The sequence below is a fragment of the Ptychodera flava genome, chromosome 21, assembly GCF_041260155.1.
Source record: "Ptychodera flava strain L36383 chromosome 21, AS_Pfla_20210202, whole genome shotgun sequence".
NCBI classification, from domain to species: domain Eukaryota; kingdom Metazoa; phylum Hemichordata; class Enteropneusta; family Ptychoderidae; genus Ptychodera; species Ptychodera flava.
In genome coordinates, this window is record NC_091948.1 from 27,507,061 (window position 1) to 27,528,823 (window position 21,763).

The 21,763-nt window shown below is 35.3% G+C and overlaps 2 protein-coding genes across 2 annotated transcripts in view; both read right to left on the reverse strand.

Moving 5' to 3' along the window:
* LOC139121893 (uncharacterized) lies at positions 1-7,961 on the reverse strand. Its single transcript, XM_070687182.1, has 5 exons — positions 7,826-7,961; positions 5,216-5,264; positions 4,730-4,801; positions 3,223-3,423; positions 1-1,362 (listed from the first exon to the last, which is right to left on the reverse strand). The coding sequence occupies exons 3-5, from the start codon at positions 4,788-4,790 to the stop codon at positions 1,085-1,087; spliced, it is 540 nt and encodes a 179-aa protein (XP_070543283.1). The 5' UTR covers positions 4,791-4,801; positions 5,216-5,264; positions 7,826-7,961; the 3' UTR covers positions 1-1,084.
* A 3,133-nt stretch (positions 7,962-11,094) lies between these two features.
* LOC139121892 (uncharacterized) overlaps positions 11,095-21,763 on the reverse strand; it is a 35,866-nt gene continuing 25,197 nt past the window's right edge. Inside the window, exons 2-4 of the mRNA XM_070687180.1 lie at positions 17,912-17,980; positions 14,484-14,684; positions 11,095-12,771 (exon numbers count right to left, since the gene is read on the reverse strand). Of these exons, the coding sequence (XP_070543281.1) occupies positions 12,488-12,771; positions 14,484-14,684; positions 17,912-17,966 (540 nt within the window). The 5' untranslated portion in view covers positions 17,967-17,980 and the 3' untranslated portion in view covers positions 11,095-12,487. The remainder of the gene's footprint in view (positions 12,772-14,483; positions 14,685-17,911; positions 17,981-21,763) is intronic.

Genomic DNA, 21,763 nt, shown 5'->3' on the forward strand with positions numbered 1-21,763 from the left:
TGGGTGTTAAATTGTCACTTTATTACCAGTTACGTAAAGACCAAATCTATACATACATGATCGACAGACAGATGACTCGTCGTTGATGGAAATACTAACCTTATGTCAATGTTTCACCTTTAGTCTCGGAATATTTGAGCTAAGCTGCATCGAGAAAAGCAGAAGTTAACAATTATATCTCACAAACACTGACATAAATGAATACATTTAGAAATCATGCATATACAATCGCGAGAGTCCACAATATTTCGAGAACTGTTTGTACAAAAGTCTGAACGGTTTCGAAGAACAGCCTATATCAGAGTTAAAGAGGTCATCTTTCGACCGCTAAATTCGAGTGACAAATCACGATAACCTACGTATTCATTACTTTCCAAAATATCTTGCCTCACAAAATGACACTACCAAGAATTTCGTCAAGCTTTTAAACCTGTGATGACACAGGGTCATAAGGCATTATTAGTCATAATAAGTGTGTAGAACATCATGCTATTAAGATATTTAAGACTATAAATATTGTTGACAATATTATTTTTTCTGACACTTTTGTATTCTTTGAAAAGAACCGAACTGCACTGGAACCTTGCATGATCAGTATCACGCAATTAATAGTAGGCCTACAGACTGGGAGACCCTCAGAAACGGGATTATAATTTAGTCTAGTTACAGCTGCAGCATTGCAATGTCACGCGTATATACATATCTGATATGCATTTCGGGTCAATAGATTCAAAATTAGCGCATCACATAAAGACGTGAGTAAGGGGTGGACCGATCGTAATAGCATTCATTGGGAGGGTTGTCAACGGGCCAGGGTCAAGGTTATCTCCTCGGTCAGAGGTCACAAGTGTCAGTTGCCCACAGATAACCTAGTAGTATTCTTTCACTCTTAAATCAAATACAAGGATAACTATAAGGGGGCTACATTACCAATACCCACTCCGGAAGAATAATACATCTTGAACTTTAAACTTTAGAAGCGCAAGCTGGGCAACACAATATAGCTTTTTGTTCAATCGCCTCTAGAACTTCTACTTTCATATATACCTTTTGCTCCGTAATCCAAAAGTGTACACTACGGCTTTTAAGGTGCAATTATCGAATACATCAAAATGAACTGCATCAATAACGCTAACAACTCAAACTTAAGCGGCACTGCACTGGACGAAGATGTCTCGTAGTAACAGGTCTGACCGGAGAAGTACTCGTCTGAGAAAGAAACTATATCAAGAAAAGACAAAATTCCTACAAGAAATTCAGGCTCTCCGTCAAAGATACCGGACAAATCTTCGCATACGTTTCCTGGGTCCGAGTCTTTTACCAAGCAGCTCCTGTAGTATACTGCAACGGTCTGATTACCAACTGAAATCGAAATGAACCAGATATGAACTGAAACTGCTTCTGGGTGTTTATATATATATATATATATATATATATATATATATATATATATATATATATATATATATATATATATATATATATATATATATATATATATATATATATATATATATATATATATATATAAAACGTTCAGATTTAAAAAGAAAACTGTAAAATAACGGTTTAATGGTATGTTTGATTAGGCTGCGTTCACAAATAATGGTAGGGACCTGGAGGAATCTCGATTGAGTTCTTATTTGTTCAGATCCCCATCCTCAATACCCTCAAAAATGTCAAATCCTCCTCTATATAATCAAAAGTTTTCAATCCATCCCAAATTATCACATATGCACATATATATAAGCGATTTACAGACAGAAAAAAATCAACCGCTCAAGAGCATCCACAATGACGATCATGAGAGAGATGCAAATTGTGAATTCTTGGCAATACTTTACCAAATAGTGAAAAACTGAACACGGTGACATACCGAAGAAAAATGACACACATATATGACCTAGATCCTAATAATTCAAGTTTTACAAAATTGACAATACGGGAGGTTGAAATATTGTATCAAATACAACTTTTAATTTTAGGTGTAATAACGATAAATTTGGTAAAAAATACAAAATTCCATTTATTCACACATTTTAACTCCCATTTGTCTACATACATTTTATCATATAGAATGTTTAGTACTGTTCAAAATGTTACTTTTGTGTTATTGTACAATGAGAATGTGAAAATCTCGTTCACTGCATGAACTGAAATTAATTGTTTTATATATTTGACGTTTAAGTGATTTTCATGAAAAGCTGTGACTTTTCATCGTACATTTGTAGAAAATCAAGCGTGGTGACCCTACCTTTTTTCCAAATATTTGATTATTCTAAAACACCAGAATTCAAATAAAAATCCCTAATGCAAAAGTATAACAATAGCTTCATTTTCCTGGTCATATACTAGTACCCTCACGCAAACAATACTACAAACATAAAATTTTGACACTTTTCAGACATTTCAGTATTTTTGCATCAACTCCAATCTCTTGTTTTACATATATTGAGATATTCAGCGTTAGGCCGACATAAAAATGTTATTCATTTTCAATTGAATTACCTAGCGAACTATGGAATCTGAAAATGCAAGCAAATAATGGGAAACCAAAATATTTTCAAGTCCCGCTTTATGCACAAAGAAAAACTTCCAAGTCCCTCTCTACTACCCCATAAATTTCAAGTCCCCGCCTGAATTCCTCCAGCCCCCCCCCCCACTTCACAATATTTTGTGAACGCAGCCTTATTGGCAGGTGTACCCGTGCTGCAATACATTTTATTCTTTTCCTCTAATATGACTCAGCAAAAACTAAATGAGCGAAACCCAAAATACATGAGCGTGTGTTGTCAGCAACTTGATTGACATTCTTATGACCAACATCACGTACAGAAATCACGATACATTTAGATTAATTCTAAAAATCAGTAAGTGTACAAATATGTAATAAGCTGAAGTGAAAATACTAACTTTCGTTGACTGCTGTCATTGTACCATCACTTTACATAGCAAGTGTTGTTATCACCTTTGATCAAGTCCTTCAAGCTTTGCATGCCAACTGTGAAAGCTCATTAAATATGCAAATAATGAATTAGCTGACGCAAAAATACAAAATGGTTTTAACTATTATTACATAACGTTATCATCAATTTACATGCCTCTCTCTCTCTCTCTCTCTCTCTCTCTCTCTCTGAGTCTCTCTCTTATTTACACATGAACTTTTTGTTTCACTATGGGAATGTGTAAATTGTCTACAACAATTAAAATTTACTAACTCACCATTTACCACGTTGACCGTGAGATTTCCAGCAAAACTAACGCATTTGCCGACCTTGTCATCGGCTACTTCGCAAGATGTCGTCGCAAGATCAGGATGGTCCTCATTGTATTCTGATGGAAGGCAGGCTTCATCTTTATCAGACGCCGATGCATGGTCAATGTACTTGCAAATTGGGCAGTTTATGTTTTCGGTAGCTGTTCCTGGCAGTTCAACAGAAGCAATCACAAGGAATTTATTAGAAATTAGACCTGCGAATTGCAAACAAAGGGATGCTACCAAAATACATTGTTTTGGTTGAATAATAGTAACAAAAGACAGATGAATATTATTATTTATAATAAATGCTTGAAATTACTCAAAGGGTGCGAATCCATTCAAATTGGCTCTATGCACAATTAATGGCTACCGGGCTTTTAATACCTTTCCATATTTTTTATTCGCATGTTTCAACATACCAGGAGACTGACTGATGTTTGTCATTGTTGCAAGTACAGATACAATGGCCTGGCATGGTAACCTTTAAAGCTTTCAACATCTCGAGTGCTATGCTTGTTGAACTTGTATACTAATATTTTCATGCATTTGTAAGGCACAGTAAGGGAGGGGACATTTTACATCGTTGTGGTTGTAAGGTTTGGGTAAAACAATGCAGTACGTTCCTTAATAAATCCTACCGCTGATTTCGAGAAGAGAAAAAAATGATTCTAGGGAGGCACGTAGAGTAAGTAAGCGCAAATACCTAATAACGCTACTCGGTCGGGCAAGTAGTTTTCGTATCAGCAGGCAGACAGACCGTTTTTCCTCACTACGGCGCGGGAATTTTATTCTACTGATCAGTGAGCAAAATGAAAAGGTCCGATGGAAGAACAGGGAGGTTGTCAGTTTTGTCGGTAATATCGTCCGGCGATTACACACAAAATACATAAAGACGAAGTAAACGCTTACAAAATTTCTACTACCTGTGGCAATAAAAGCTATTGAGCTACCACTTTCTTTGTTAAACCGTAAACGTTCCATGCAGTTTGTCTTAACTATCTAGTCTGGCTCAAACCCATTGTTATCAATGATGATAATTGTGGGAATAGCGAGTAAACAGGTCAAATTTGACACTCCATGTCACTCGTCATATTATGAATCGACACTTCTGTTTGGTGCTTCGCTGAAAATCTGGATGTAATTTCTGTCTTTGGGGAAATATATCCTAACAGCTAAGTATACCATCACAGACGAACATACTACTGGAGACACAGTAAGGTGGACAAATGCAGACAGTTTCAATCAATGAGACCCAACAACTTTGGGCATAAAACCAAATTCAAGATGACCTTTCTATAATCGATCACAGGAATTGTGTGTAAACATATACGATATCCTAGCTCGTACATTTCAAATAGAATGTGTGCTCAAGGTTACATGACCAAGAGCGCAAATGTGATTTACTAAGGTTAGATCCGAAGAGATAGTGAATGACCATTTACTGTTTTTGGGTCATCGACTTTACCTTACCTGCATTTAAGATACAACTAAACGCCAAGATGATAAGGAAAATACGTGCAATGGTCTTCATAGTTGATTGGACTGAAAAAGAATGAAATTACAGGAAAATATACTTCCCAGATTTTCAGAGTACTGAGGAGGAAAGGCTAACCTTAGGCGTTTCCTGAAATACTTGAAATAAGCCTATCATGCAAAATGAAAGCAGGGCTCCCTGTTTCTGCAAAATGCAAGTACCTAATTAAATGGACTTACGTTACAGGTACCTTCCCCTCCTTCAACAATGGACTAAACGGTATAAAATGTAATTATTATTCTACTTTTCCTGTTGTCATTCATATCTATTAGGTATCTGGTTTGTGCGCGTTTCCAAGGATTGAAACTTGGCGCATACATAAATTGACGACTTTCAATGCTTCCATTTCATCGCGGTCATGCATTTTCGTTTTTGAAGACGGCACCCATCACACGTCCTTTATATCTATTTTTATATTTTACCTATTTTCGATGTTCTTCAATGCAGTAATTTGTTGTAGTTCCTTTAAAACTGAAAAAAATTAAGAAGAGGAAGAAATGTAAAGTTTTTGTTGTACATTTTTTGTCATGTCGTCAAAATCGCAGGGTTGTTACTGCCATTGATTCCACCCAGGACCACAGCAGATCAGTTGGTACATACCATTTCAGACACAATTTCCCCTACCAGCACTTATACAGTTAATTAATTATTTTGTCATGATGTTTGCTTCCTACATTTACATCCACATACATATGAGTTCCATCCATAATCATGTGCAGTTTCCAAATTGTGAAGAGTTTTAAACCTATGCATTTATGGCAAAATTTACATGAAGATCCTGTCAAAACTGCACACTTTAAAAGTAAAAGTTATCATGTCTCCGTTTGTGCCCTGAACGGTTTGGCTACATCAGCCTCCGGTCAAATATGTAGCGAAACCATGGGACAGTCAGAGGACCCTCGGAAATGAATGTGCCTTATTCTCCGTTTTCAATCTGTGACATCTACAAACAAAACATATAACAGCTACCAATAGTCTGCTATTCCTGATGAGATTAAAAAAAAGAAAGTCAATTAAGGTTTTCTGTCCAAACAGATTCAAAATTCAATGGAAAACTAAACCAGTTAAGGTTGTGGTAACGTTGTAATATGAGGGGTTTTAATATCATCATTGATTAGAACTCCTTTAAAAGGGGTGTTTGTTACGCAAAGTGAATTGTTGAAGAACACACATATGTGGAATTGATCCCAATCTGATGAACCCGTTGTAAAGTAAAGTAAGCCTTTATGGAAATCGTATCCCAGTTGGGATCTTGATCATAAAGTACAATAAAGGTTTTGCAAAAACAACAATGAAAGAGTATATATAATATATATATAAATATAAATATCTATACATGAGGTCAACATATTAAAGGTTCATAAATAGTTTACTTTGTCTTTTTCATTTTGTCTTGTCTGAGTTTAAAACATGTACGTATGTATTTTCCCAATTCACATAGTGATGCTTTATCTGTCCTTGAAAAGATGCTTACAAGGTCTTGTGTGCCTCTGAATGCGTTTTTACAAATGTTTCGTTTACTGAAAAAATCATGCCTAATGTCTGTGTATCCTTTGCAATGAAAAAGAAAATGTATCTCATCTTCTACTGTTTGTTTTGGCAAATTGGCATGCTCTGTCTATGACATCAAGGTTTCTATATCTACCTGTTTCTATGTGTAGTATGTGTGCACTAATGCGTAACTTGCACAGGGCTGACCTGTGATCTGGGTTTTTTATAATATGAAGGTAGCTTTCGAGAGAGAAATCTTTTTTCAACTCTCTGTATGTACGAAGTTTATTTTTATGGTGCCCTTGTCTGGTATCATCATGAATCAATTCAAATGCACATTTTTCAAATAGCTGTTTAACTTTTACATTAAAATTAGTTTTAAACTGTTTGTCATTTTCTATCTTTACATTCATGGCATCTCCAATATTTACGAGCAGCAACGATTGTTTAATTCCTGACACCCAATTATCTGTATGTGCATTGTCCAGTTGACAACCCAGATCATAAGCCTCACGAGTCAGTGTTGTATCTGCTTTCTTTACTTATTTTTAACCAATATTTGACCATTTGTGTTATGCTTGAAACAATTAGAGGATATCTACCCAGTTCCATTAAACATGCTATGTTGGATGCTTTGTTATTCACTTTTAAGTATGTGCTTGCAAAATTTAATGTGCAACTTTTCAATTGTGTTTGTTAAGTTTGTGAGTATGGTTTTTGCATTTGTGCATATGTCTGCAGTCCATACTTCTGTACAGTATAGCAGAATAGGTTTATCATGGCATCAAACATTTGTAAATGGACCTTAATTGGAATATTTGACTCTGCAAAGAGTAACTGTCTCAATTTAAAACATGCCTTCATAGCTCTGTTTTTCAAATCAATTTGTGCTCTGTTTAGTTTTCCTGTAATATTTAACTTTATGCCAAGGTAAGTATATGTTGACACATTTTCAACTCATTACCATGTATAGTAAATTTAAATTTGTTGAAAATTTTCCCCGATTTGTTGAAAACCATGATTTTTGATTTGAGAATGTTTATGCCTAAATGCCATTTTTCACAATAATGCCCTATTGAATTTATAGCATTCTGTAGCCCCGTAGGTGTCTCAGATAGTAGAAGTAAGTCATCGGCATAAAGTAGACATGATAAAGTACTCCGTAATAAAGTTGGTGGGTCATTGGTGACACAATTAAGCGAATCTTTTATGTCATTAATGTATAGGTTAAAAAGCAGTGGGCTTAAGCGTCACCTTGCCGTATTCCGCTCGGCACATACTGCTACATTTATGAAAATACCTGTCCAATGGTCTGAACTCTTGAGGAAGATTAAACCAATAGACACAACACAAGATAATAATGTAGAGAAATCACAATAGCATGTAGCATTGACCGATGCGACGACGAAGGCTTGGCCTTCAACCTTGCCAATCGACCTTCCGGCCTTCTGCTCTAGTCACCCGTGCGGTACTCTAAAGTATATACATGAATGTAGAGATAGGATAGATATTACGGTTGAAATAAATCCGTGTGTACTTACTGTCTGTCACAACACCTTGAAACATATGCTGACTTTGGAGTGTGTTAATCTTTACTTAACAGTCATAAAGGAACAAAAGCATCGAATTATTCCATGACGTAATATCCGGGGGGACTACCATAGATAGGGTATAGACATGTACCTCGGCTTTGACCCCTCTCATTTTCGCCTTGTGTGGACTTTTGACAGACGACATGTTGATAAAATGTGGACTTTGGACTCTGTTTTTCAATCCTTTGTGCGATGTGTTACACTCCACATGCGGTTTTTACCAAGCACTTGGCTAACTCGGGGGCCCTGCTAATTACTGTCGACTGCCCGTCTGGAAATTATTCCAATTAACGTAATCAGTCGATATCTCAATGACAAAGACCACTGCTGTTTATAGAAACCAACAAAACAAGGGTCTGGCTATCGGAATTATTTTTGTATTTCATGTTCTTTTGTTGCAGTCATTTCAAATAACGAAGTTTTCAATGCAATATCTCTAGAAAAGTAAGATTACATCACTTGTATAATATTCTAAGTGTGGATTTTCATCTGTTAATGGGTCAAGCAGTTGGAGAATTTCAACCCATTTGTCCATTCCAAGTTTTCGGACATAACCCTTTCCTTCAGCAATGTGCAATTCAATTTTGTATGTTACTCACAAATTATCTGAAATCATAAAATGAAAGGTCTTTTTTTGTAACATCTACATAAATGTATGTAACGCTTTGCAGCTAGAAGGAGACAGTTTGATAATACATTCAACATGGGTTTTTACCCAGTAGGGTAGTTTCTGCAGGGAAAAGAAGTCAACATTTCTGGTGTTTACCCTAACTAAGTTAAATGACTTGCCAAAACTGGGTAATTTTCACACAATTACAAAACACGTACCGTGTAGTAATATGTCATTTTCAACACCACAAAATGTGCAGGTCGGAGTCAACACAGTTGCAGGGAAAATGTGTAAAAGTTTCAATGGGAATTTGTAAGTTTAAGAGACAGTAAATAAAAAATTGCAATAAATTATATGAAGCACCGGTGAATTGATCTCATCGTCATTTTGTTGCAAGGCTGTAAAGTCTTTTGGATTCACATTTGTTGTCCACTCTTCAGGCAGTAAGTGCACAATGCCTTACCGTTTTAAGAAAGCATGTTGTGGTACACCAATAGCAGTTATGTTTTCCCATCTTACTATAAAAGATGTTGTCTCCTTTCAAACATTTGACCCAAACACTTAAATTCAAAGTCTGCAAATTCTTAAGTTATAAAACATTTTACCACCTATGAGGATTTTGCAAATGTACTGGTTCAAGTAATGTGTTTTAGTTTCAGAATAGCTACTGGTCTCTAATCAACCCTTAAGCAAACTATTCTTAAAACTAATTGTACAGGAAGGGATTTCACAATGAAGTTATATTTCAGAAGTGAAGATTAATGCTACCAAAGTGTTTCACTTTGTCTTGAAAAATTCTTTTCCAGGGAAGTGCAGTGCCATTGTAAAAAAGAAGCCAATTAATTCACTGTGCTTTAGGGATAGAAATGATATAGGCATGGCAACTTGACCCCGTTCTGTCAACCTGTACCTATCATTGTTTTTCTTGAGATCTTCTCCAGTCCCTCCACAAAAATGAGGCTGGTTATAATTATTGGAGGGTTAATTCCTGACGGGCAATGACGGGTAATGTTCGGACGTCGAAAACGATCATGAGATCATAGTTCCTACTGGTTCGAAAATCAACATTTTTGGGATACTGAACAATTGTTGCGTTATTTTGTTTAAGTAGTAATGATCTTTGGTGTTGAGTTATCAACAGATTATAGTGATGTCTAATAATCCTGACGGGCAGTCGACAGGCAATCATGACGGGCAGTCATTAGTAGGACCCCTTTGTAGAAATTGTATATTTTTGACATCAGTATCGGCTAAAACTGCAGACTTGTTTGAACCCCCCCCCCCCGAGTGCTCAACTCCTGCACCGAAGTCGGCACTGAGTGCCCACGACTTATTACGTAACTTTCATTATCTACGTCTTCTGTTGATACAATTGAATTTGCATGCGCTAAAATGCTTACGTAATACCCTTTCCGTAAAGTTGACCGTTACATGCAAATTTAATTGTCACTACTGTACATGTGTACCTTTGTATTATTACACCAAAACAATGATCAGTTGAAAGAACTTCGTTCCCATACACTGGTCTTCCCTCAAATGTAGTATTTCTATGGTGGCCATTCACGCGTTAGTGGAATGATATTACTGAGAATTATAAGCTCTTATTTTTCCATACAATATCTTTCATATTTATGAGATTTTTTTTTCACAAAACAAACTTAAATTTTGTTGGATGAAACTGTAATTATGAGGGTCAAAACTCTATTTTTGACTGACTAAACTTTCTAAGTTTTACAGAACAACTTTACTTTTATTGGGCACAACACTTATTACGAAAACAAAACTCGGTGGACGCAACTTAAATTTTGGTACCCACAACCCTCTAATTTTTGAGGGTTACTTGAAAACTTTGCCTAATTTTATTTTCAACTATTCTTTTGTGAGTAAACTTTTAATATTTTGTAAAAAGTTATTCTTTACAATGATTAATGTTTAGTATTTAAAGTAAATCTTTCCTTTGGCTATTTACAAGAGTAAGTTTTGAATACTTAAGCATTTATTTCTTGAGACTGGCCATTTAATCCATGATGAGATTTTTTTTGTTCTTTTGAAGAATAAACTTTTAATAGCTATATGAATAGCTGTGTGATTTATTCAGAACACACTCTTAATACTTTGATAATATTGATCAGAGAGGAACAAGTTAATTTTCAAAAGCCAACTTTATTTTATCTAAGACTAAAAATTTCAACATTTTGCATATATATTTATCTTCCCGGAATGAAATTTTAATACTGTAATGAAATTTTGGTTTTCGAGATAAAAAAAAATATTTATATTACTCAGTTTTTTAAAGAATGTTTATATTTCTTAGGGGCTTCATTTTTTAAAGGAACAATTTTCTTTTCTAAGTGAAAATTTCTTTTTACTGTGGTAAATCGGAATTGGAAAAGTAACTAAAAGGGTTGGTCAACATTGCGAAAGATAGAGATGTGATTAATTAATTTTCCTATCTTTCGCAATGTTGACCAACCCATAAAATCCCTGATATGTCCACAGATTAGCATAATTAGTTTTGTTGACTAATTAATTAATTACAAGGTGTGTATATGAGAGGTAAACGTCCTTGTCATGGGGTGTAAATTAAATAATGAGTCAAGAGGCTATGTTAGGTTATATAATCATTTATGTTATTTACTCCGATCAGTCAGAGCATGAAAAAGAGGAACTGAAAGAGAAAACTGTGAGAAAAACTCAATAATATTAATAACGTTTGGGCCACCTGTGCTAGCGTTTGTGGATCGGATGGTGTTGTTTTAACTACCTCTGATATACATCCTGCTAAAGGGAGTTGATTTCTCGATTACCGCCTAGCTGATAATTGCGCCCACAGTACCTCTATCCACTGGTTGATAGGGGGACTGTGTTGCACCTGACAGTGTAGTGTGGTATAGTCTTTCCTCATAAAATGCAATTACATAAAAAAAATTGTTGACCATATCGATTTTAGTGCACCAAAATGCATTTCTCTGTCGTGATTGAAAGAGTTTGCTATGCATAATAGATAGGTAATTGCGCCCTCACACAAAAGTATTTCTCCGTGAAACTAAATCGCGCCCTCAAGAACAGTAAAATTGACTGTTTACTTCGTTCATTAACGTACTTTTACGCATTAGACTTCAGTTTTACCAAATACTCAAATGTAGAAAATGTATCTGAAAGGAATTAATTTTGTAATCTTCGGAAAAATTTTCCGCTCTATTAAAAAAGTTTTATCCGATATATTACAATTTGCTGCTATGATTAGAAGACATGTAAAGGTCACTCCACAGGCAGGATGTTTGCATAAAATGCAGGATCTATTAAAACTTTAAGTACAGATTCCATTGATTTTTGTTCGGTTTCTGTTGATTTTGCTTTGATCATTAGCAATGGCAAGATCTTTCAAATACTGTTTAAAAAATTATTTGTTAACCTATTGTTTGAGTGGAAGGTCTTGGCTAAAATGATAACGATTCAAAAAACGTTCAATTGACTGTCCGTCACAAAATTTCTAACCGCTACTTTTCCACATAGAAAATTTTTGCCTTGAATTTTCTGATTTGAGTGTATTTAAAACACTGAATATGCCAATTCATTCATCTCACTTCGTCCTTATACTTCAATTCCATTCCATCCCCTACCTATCATGTTAATTCCCATCTCACAAAGGTCTGACTTGTTATCAAGTATTCAAACAAAATTGAATCTGGACATATAAGACAATGCTAATGCTGTACATGGTAATTTGACAAGCAGGACAGTCTTCCAGTACACAGTGGTAAGGTACTTGTCTTTTAGACTCATTTTCACAATCAAAATAGAAAGAAAAGTGTACAATATTATGCTGACATTCAAAAACTAGAACTGAAGGGTTTTTGCTACCTATTGACAATGACATTCATTGAAAGAATTTAATACTTTGATACATAACTTCAGTTTGAAATTCATTCCCAGAGGCAAATAATGTTTAGGCATAGCTTTTCTTTCAGTCTTTTTGCTCTGTTAGTACAGATGCAACTTTACAATGCTACTATCAGGTACATCAGACTCAAATGTACTAGCAGAGCCAGCAAGCCAACATGCAGGGAAGCGGCGTCAGATGTACTCTCATCGTAGTAGCACAGCTGACCAGAGAATTTATCTTCACCACTGATCAATGTAAGCACTAACAAGACCTTTGAAATCAGTCGTGCTAGAGTGCTTCTGCTGTCTTGGTTACCGGATACATCTTCACATTTGTTCCCTGGGTCAGAGGTTTCTGTAGTGCAAGATCTGGTATGCATCTCCACAGTCTGGGTGCCAGCTGCAAAAGAATGCAGTTGTAGCTAATTCTTACTGATTAGAAGCTTAAACATAGGTTTCATAATATATATTATAGCCCAAACATGGGACTATGTGCGAGGGTAGGTGACCATTTGCCCGACGTAAGGAGGGCAAATGGTCTCCTATAGTCCCCTGTTTGGGCTATAATGTTTTTATTACATGCCTCTCTTACTCAGTTTGCACCAAAAATATTTACGTTTATTGGCAAATTATAGTCAAATGCTTTATTTTCATTTTAGACGAAAAACTGTTAGAAATAGAACGATTTTCATCATCGAATGGCGCATTGATATATTAAACTACTGTTATGCGGTTGATCGATTATTTTTATGCGAAATTTTCCAAAAACCGGATTTTCTGTGCAAAACATGAAATTTCAAGACTTTTACATCCAAAAGTTTTCAAGTTGAAAATAGTTCCGGTTCACTTTCAGTCCAGTGATGACTATGCGGCCCGCGACGTCATCGGCGAGTTACCATTGGATCCTATGGAGCGCGCGACGTCTATGTTGATGCTGATGTTTTTTGGACTGAATTTATTTCATCAGTTCTGTCCCCTTCAATGCTTCAACTGACATGTAATGTCTGACATTTTACAGTTTCTGAACTCATCTGTAGACCACAGTAAAATTAAACAAACTTTGTTTTAATGCCAGTTATCCTTTGTGATGTTGTATAAAGTTGCATCAAGAGCATGGAGAATTATAAACAGAAAGAAGTCTCAAGGATAATTAAAACAAAATTTTTAAGTAGGTTATTTAATATCAAATTTACCATATTTAACAGTTTCAAACAATTTGAGTATTTCAAGACATTATGATTTCAAGACATTATGAGGATGAATTTTCAACATTCCCTTATTATCTAGTTTGAAGTGTTCACTTCTTGCAATAGTCAATGAAATAGATCATTTTTATACATGCACTTACATTTGATAATTTATGGTGAACTCAGAATGATGTTTTGTATATTTTGTGTACATTGTTTTTTTTTGTTTTTGTTTTTGCTCTGAATATAAAAGTTTTGTCAAGGCTGTACACCTTTGGTTTGAAATTAACTGGAAAAGCAAATTAAAGTAATCTGTTACACCCGTGGCCACTTTACTTTAATTTCTTGACATTTTAATTTTCATAAACGGGATTTTACCATTATAAGTTGCAGATTCAGAGCATACATTAGCCCTGCGTACGATGCTGTGTGTTCCGCTACAGCTAATCGCCCCGCTCACCACAGCCCTGCAAAGACCCGTACGTAGGGTAGGTGACTTCAAATCCATTTTGGGAATTGACGTAAAAAGCCAAATTACTGCCGAAATTCAGCGTTCTTGGGCCCAAGTCGTATCCCTGCCTACCTCAGCTACTCGATCGCTTCCAAAAATGCCAGTCTTCACTTTTCGTAAATAACCGTCGATGTCGGCAACTCTCTCGCTAGCCCTGCGTACGATGCTGTGTGTTAGCTGTAGCGGCCAACACACAGCATTGTACGCAGGGCTAAGCATACATCTGAGATAGGTAGGTCAAGGCAACAGAGGCTTGCAAAGAAGTGATAAAGTTTGAAAGAGATCTGATGTACCGGTACAATGTCAAGTTTGCTCAGGAAACATCATAGTCATCAATATGTGACAATGCATTGTATTTTACTTTAATTTGTAAACCAAATTCATTTTGACTGTGTAGAAAATCACTATACTTACCAATTGGTATTTCAAATGAGACTTCACCAGAAAACTTCAGACACTTTGGAACATCAGAACCACTTGCTGTGCACGTTGTCGTACCAACGTCTGGATCATTGACATCAACATTTTTTTTAAGGCAGGCTTCATTCTTAAAAGCACTAGGCACCAAAGCATGGTCAAAATGTGTGCAGGATGGGCATGTTATTGTCTTCTCAGCTGTTTGTTAAAGAAAGGTTGTACAACATATCATCATTGTCAAGGAAGATTGGATTGAGTAAGAAACAAATAAAGTTCGATTTTTTAATATACTCATAAGAGATTTATCATTGTTTTCATTATTTGTTATAATGGTTTGTGGAAATTTAGAATGAGTAATTTGCATACAGAAATGGGTAGAAAATGTAGACAACATTTACCTTCACATAAAGATTTTTTATAAAATATGCTACAGAAATAAATGATGAGTTTCACTTATGATTTCTCATGTAAGAATCACATTTCAGAGAGAATTATTTTCTTTGAATGAATGACAGTTTTAGCTCATATTTGGTTTAGATATAAATACCAAAAAGGCTTATATGATGAGTCTGAGTGGCGTCTGTATGTCTGTATATTTGTGGGTATGTATGTGAGGATGTATGTCCGTCACACACAAAGGCTCCCATACCGCCAAAGCTACCGTTTCATTATTTGGTGTACAGGTAGATGTAGGGGTTGAGATGTGAATTTGTTCAATGAACACATCAGTGCCAAAATGTGCAAATGAGGTAAGAAAAAGGGAAATACTGCAAGTGTGCAGGAGTGGTGGCAGTGAACTGAATCAGCCCACACATCTGAATAAGAGGAAGTTTTGGAGTGGTAGCAGTAACTGAAACAGCTAATTGGTCATTTCCTGTCATTGTTTATGAACTGTAACATATTAACAGATCTGCTGAAACCATGGATGTCTATTTTTGTACATCCATGGTAGAAAGATTCTCTGCTATGCATGTTGCTAATGTTGACCTTCAGTACCTAAAGTTTCAGACCTTATTTACTTTTGTCATTCTTAATTTACTGGTTTAAATATTTCTTGTTGTTTTTCTGGTTGTACTGTGCAGAAATTGTCATAACATCAACGTATAATTTTCCTGCACTGAACAGATAGAAAAACACTTATTGTTGATCTTTGGTATGTACCAATTCTGATCAAATTTGAGCGACACCGTATAATTGCGGTATTTTTTGTGTTTACTCAAGAGTTTGACAAAAAGTATACAAGCGTGGAAAGGTGTTATGGAATTCAATATTCTAATCAAGATCTATACCTCTACTCTTAGGAAATTTGGTGTTTGTAGAATTCTCCTGAAGCTGACGACATTGTGTTACTATTAACACGGAAGTTTCTATCCATCTGATGTTTTATTCTTTAACACTTGTTGTATCTCATGCATGTGTAACAGTTCATACTATATCTCTCGGTCAGTGTCCGTTGTGTAATAAAAGATTGATTTATTGAAATTGTCAGGTCAGGAAATTGCTATGTAGCATACAGGTACCTAAGTAATATTAGCCATCCACCAGCTAAGTAAGATCATTACTCTCATATAAAAAAACAGTAAAAAAGGAAGTTCCATATTACCACAAAGAAAGAAAGTTTAAGAGATAAAAAAAACAATCTCTGATATCAGTTTGCAATCTGATATTTTTAGTTTTGATGGAATTGTAAAGATAGATGACCTCATCCACAAGTATCGCTGAAAACTATCCTTATATCTCGATGTGAGTTGATTGTTAAGTTTCACATTCAGTGGCTGTCAGGCTTTGCTGTTGAATTCATGTCAGAGATTGTTGCATCACAGTTTTCAGCACGTCACCCTGTTTTATAAGTAATCAAAAGCTTCCCAACCAGGTTATAATAAGATCCAATTCCACACGTCCATTTTAATAAAACCATGATACATGCAAATTTTCACATACTGTGTGCAAACAAATTTGATCTGTACTATGAAGTAGTGTGAAGGAATGCATGTAATACAATCTGGATCTTTATCTGTTCATCAACTCTGGCCAATAGCAAAAACACAGCAGATATACAAAGTCTGTTGACTTTTTAAAATATTTGTAAAATACAAGTGTGTCTAGCTTAATGTTATCTAAACTTTTTGTGAGCAAAATCATATCATGGCTGAAATTTTTACAATCATATGCTAAGCCTATACAGTCAAAACAAAAGATGTGCATTTACCATAAACAAATAGATTTTAAAAATACTGAGGGTCGGTTGGTTGATACCTATCACATTTCTCTCTTTGCCAGTTGTTGCTCAAAGAAATTTTTATACAGTAATTTAAGGTTTTTACAGAAAAATGAAGAAACACTTGGTCTCAAGTACCTGAGTGAATTCTTTCAACATATGCAGTGTTCATCAACGAGGAAACTACATAGAGTGAAGTTTTCCTAGTTTTCTGACATATTTTGCCTATATTGCCTTGATAGGTCAAAGCAAGTCAATGTTTGGGAATAATAGAGTTCCAAAATTACTGACTACTGCAGCACTAACGCTAAAAGATTATTTCAATGGGTGTGCCATTGTTGAGAATTCCTACAATTCTATTCAACGTATGTTATTATTGTCTCATGAGCATTCATTTTGACTGATGTAATATGACATAATCAGTGTAGACATTAAGATCGCTTTTTATGACAGCTGGGTATAGCGGAGATAGTTTGGTGCTTGTGTGCAAAAAACAAGAGTAATCGTTCTTCTTTCTTTTGGGTTTTTTTGGTTTTTTGAAGGGGAAAGAGACTATTGTCACAACTCCAGATTAGATTTTGTTGAAGTCAAGCTCAAGTGTATGAGCAAATGTTACATGAACTTTGAAACCAAAATGTCTTCTACAAAGTCCATCCAATTTTCTTAGCCATATTTTTAATGCATATAAATCAACCCAAAAAGAATATTACATTTTTTAAAGTAACAAAGAGACACTTTCTGGTGATAGATAATTTGAACTTAGCCTAGACACTATTCCTTCGCTTTGGCCTCTATGCCTCCAACCACACTTGGAAGCACGGAGGCCATTGAAGTGAAGAAATAGGGTCTAGGCTGATTTGAAATTTACTACCTATACAGTAAAACTCTTCTGTTATATGTTACGAGCATAACAGAGCCAAACAAAATCAAGCTTTGTGACAAAAAGGATCAATTTGCATTGTTTGATAAAAAACCACTAAGGAGTCTCAGACACACATAGGTACAAAAACATGTTTGAGATAATCTTTGTCATTTATCTACTTTTACCCTTGAAACATGGCATTAAAAGCTGGTAAAGCAATATTGGAACACCATTGAATTATGACCTGACTCCAAGATGATGTGACCAGGTCCCAGGACAGGAGTTCACAACTTCATACAGAGAATTAAAGTAGAAATGACAAATTTGAAGCAATCACTGACTCACCTGAAGAAATGTAAATAAAAGTCATGAGGTAGAGAATTCTGGCAAAGATTTCCATTTTGCTGTTTTGAACTGAAAACAAAAAATTGAGAAAGTTTTACAGATTTAACTAAGGTAATCTAAATTTGTCTGGGACAGTTGACATAATAGCATGTAAACACTTTGTGGCAAGTGTGTGATAGATAAGCGCAGCAGGACTTGTTGGAGAGGGTCATACCGCCGTAACCGGTAAACACATTTCCATTCAAGGTAATATATTACCAGGTCCATGGGACAATTGTGATTTACAAATTTAGTAAGTCCTATTTAACTGATCGCAAGCAAGTGGTTGACGTAAATGGAATCATCTCATCTGAAAAGTGTATTTCATGTGGTGTGCCACAAGGGTCAATACTGGGACCGCTTTTATTTTTAATTTATGTAAATGATATGCCAGCAGCTGTTAAGTGTAAGATTCTATTGTACGCCGATGATTCGGCTTTGTTTGTATCTGGCAAAGACATAAATGAAATACAGGAGGCGTTGAGTAGTGAAATGGAGACAATTCAAGAATGGTTAGTTGACAACAAGTTGTCTTTGCATCTCGGTAAAACCGAGTCAATTCTATTTGGAACAAAAAGAAAGTTGAAAAATTCAAACGAACTACAGGTCAAGTGTTGTGGAACTGACATTGAGTCAAAGCGGCAAGTTGCATATTTAGGAGTAAAATTAGATCAGTCGCTTTCGATGTTTCCATCGTAAATGATATTGTCAGTAAATGTTCTAAAAAAGTGAAATTTCTTTACAGAAATGCAAGGATTTTAAACTTGATATAAAGAAGCTCCTTTTCTCAGCGCTGATTCAATGTTACTTCGATTATGCTTGTTCTGCATGGTACTCTGGGCCTACAAAACGATCCAAATCACGGCTACAAGTGGCTCAAAATAAAGTTATCAGATTTCTGTTGAATGTCCCGCCTAGAGCTCACATTGGGCCGGGCGAATTCCGTCAAGTAGGTATGTTGCCTGTTGAACAGAGAGTAAACCAACTTAAACTTAATCATATGCATAATATCTTCAATGACCATGCTCCCGATTACATGAGAAATCAAGTACAAAGATACATAAGCTGTTACAATACAAGAAATAGTGTTGCATCTTTCAAGATTCCAAGGGTAAAAGGTTGTGGCATTAGTTCCTTTAATTATACAGGTTCCGTAATTTGGAATAGTTTACCTTTGTCACTAAGACAATGTGAGTCAATCAGTGTATTCAAAAAAAGAGTAAAAGACCACTTAATGTCAAGAATGTTTCTCTGATTTTAATGAATGATATATATCTATCTACACTTTTTAAAACATAATTGTCATGACATTTTCCCCATGTATTCCAATACATCAAGCAGAACAATTGCCGTCTTGTCAAAGTCAAATCCGTCATTTTTTTTAACATCGAGGACCAGAATGGAAATAAGCATCAATTGCTTTCTTGTGTTATCCTCGGCAGTAATGTGAAATGTACATTTTATATATTTTATTTTAATTGCCAAATAAATTCAATCAATTCAATCAATCAATCAGACCATCCTAAACCACTGATAATTAGTGGTGGTACAGGTGTCCGGAATGGGTAAGCGTGCCCTGCTAGCATGCTACACCCGTCAGGATTGGTCCCAAAATTGTCTAAATATTGTATGAAAAGATACAGGATATGAATCACTGTAATACTAGTAAGTCAAAGCAGGGAATGCTGTCGTTAATCATTTGTGTGACCGAGGTGTCATATTTGGCAACAATGTCGTCATATCGACCGTAGAACTTTTTGAAAGTCTAACGAGTCTTTTTGTTGTGTATCCTTGTCTCAGTAATTTTGATGCCAATGAGCTGTGTCTCAGTTGAAAATCAGTGTAGGAATCACAAGCCCTACAATACCTGAGAAGTTGAGACACGTACACACCATAAGCAGGTGCAGATGGAATATACTTGACAAGTGGGGATAATTTATGATTTCAAAATCGAAATCATCCCTTTTGTCATACAGCTTAGTGTGTAGCCCATTAGTACCCACTTGTAGGAACAGATCAAGATATGAAGCAGAATCCGTGACAAATTACGTCCACCCCTTCTGATGTCGTGATTCTTGACATATCATATTCTAAAACACTTGTTTTGACATTTTCGATTTGAAATTTCGATAATCTAAGTCGTGACAATGCCCCAGTCCTCAAACGTTCACAGTGAATAAAACAGAAGGCAGATGCAAGACATCCTTCTTTTTATATATATCAATACAATAGGCGAGCGGCGAATCCACAAAAAGGGCCTTATTTTAGGAGTTTAATGTACCCACCTTACATACGGCCACATCATACATCATTTGAAAGCTTATTATCTCTACTTTAAGAAAATTGACGATGTGGAGCTGCCAAGTAGGGCCATAACCTCCTAATTTGCATAATTAACAAGGGTACCCAATTTGCATAAATGCGATATAATATTTGAAATTTATTGTTAACTTCTCTAACGATACGTTTAAACTATCGAGTGATATATCATATGAAAGGTCTTTCCATGTAAAATACAAAATGGATATTCAAAGAGATATTGAAATTGATTATACTGAAATATTTCATGTTTATATGGAAAACAATATTTTCCCGTATTGAATAACAATATTTTAAAAATTTGAACACATACAGCAACAACACACAGCCACACCATACGTCATTTGAAAGCTTATTATCTCTACTTCACGAAAATTGACAATTTGGAGCTACCAAATCGGGCCATAACCCCCTAATTTGCATAATAAACACGCATACCCAATTTGCATAAATGCGATATAGTATTATAAATTTATAGTTAATTTTCTAAACATACGTTTAAACTATCGAGTGATATATCAAATGAAAGGTAGTTACATGTAGAATACAAAATGAATATTCAAAGAGATATTGACATGGATTTCACTGAAATATTTTCATATTTATATGGAAAAAATATTTTCCCCTTTAGAAAAACAATATTTCAAAAATGTTAACACATAGAGTCCTATCATACAGCCACATCATAAGTCATTTGAAAGCTTATTATCTATACTTGAAGAAAATTGACAATGTGGAGCTATCAAGGAAGGCCGTACCCCTTTATGTCCATAAAGTACACTGGTAAGCAGTTTGCAGAAATGAGATATGAAATTAGAAAATTCATTGTTAACTATTCTAAACACACTTTTACACTATCGAGTGATATATGGTCTGTGGTGATGGTATTTGCATGTAAAACACAAAATTTATATCAAAAGTGATATTTAAATTAATTACGGAATATTTTCATATTTCTGTCAAAATAAATATTTCCTCTTTTTAATAATGGTATTTAAAAAAATTAATTTAAGTATCAATGCAACAAAAAGATCCACACGAAAGACACTATTGTAGTTGTTGAAATGTAGCTTTGTAGCTGAAACAATGTGTCAGAGTAAGCTACAGTCAAAGTAATGGCATGATTCATGATCCAAATCATTCATGCCATTTCCAGTAAATCTAGTAATTGTAGGAATTCATCATCCTCTTCTTCACCAGCATTGTCATGAGTAAAAGGGTTGCCACAGTTATCGCTGCCTTGGCAGGAACAAAGGTCTGTGCAGGGAAGATTAATTCGACAGCAGACACAATTGGTGACATGTAATAAGAGAAAGCAGCTCCGCAAATCGTTCATATCTTAGTTGTTAGAATTTTGTGTACGGTACATGTGTATATTGTAAGTGTATATTATGTTATGTTTGGCCGTTTTATGTATAGTGTTGATTTGCTATGGCGAGACGCAACCCTAATCTACGTAATCTGCCCTATGGGATAGCATGACTAATGTGACAC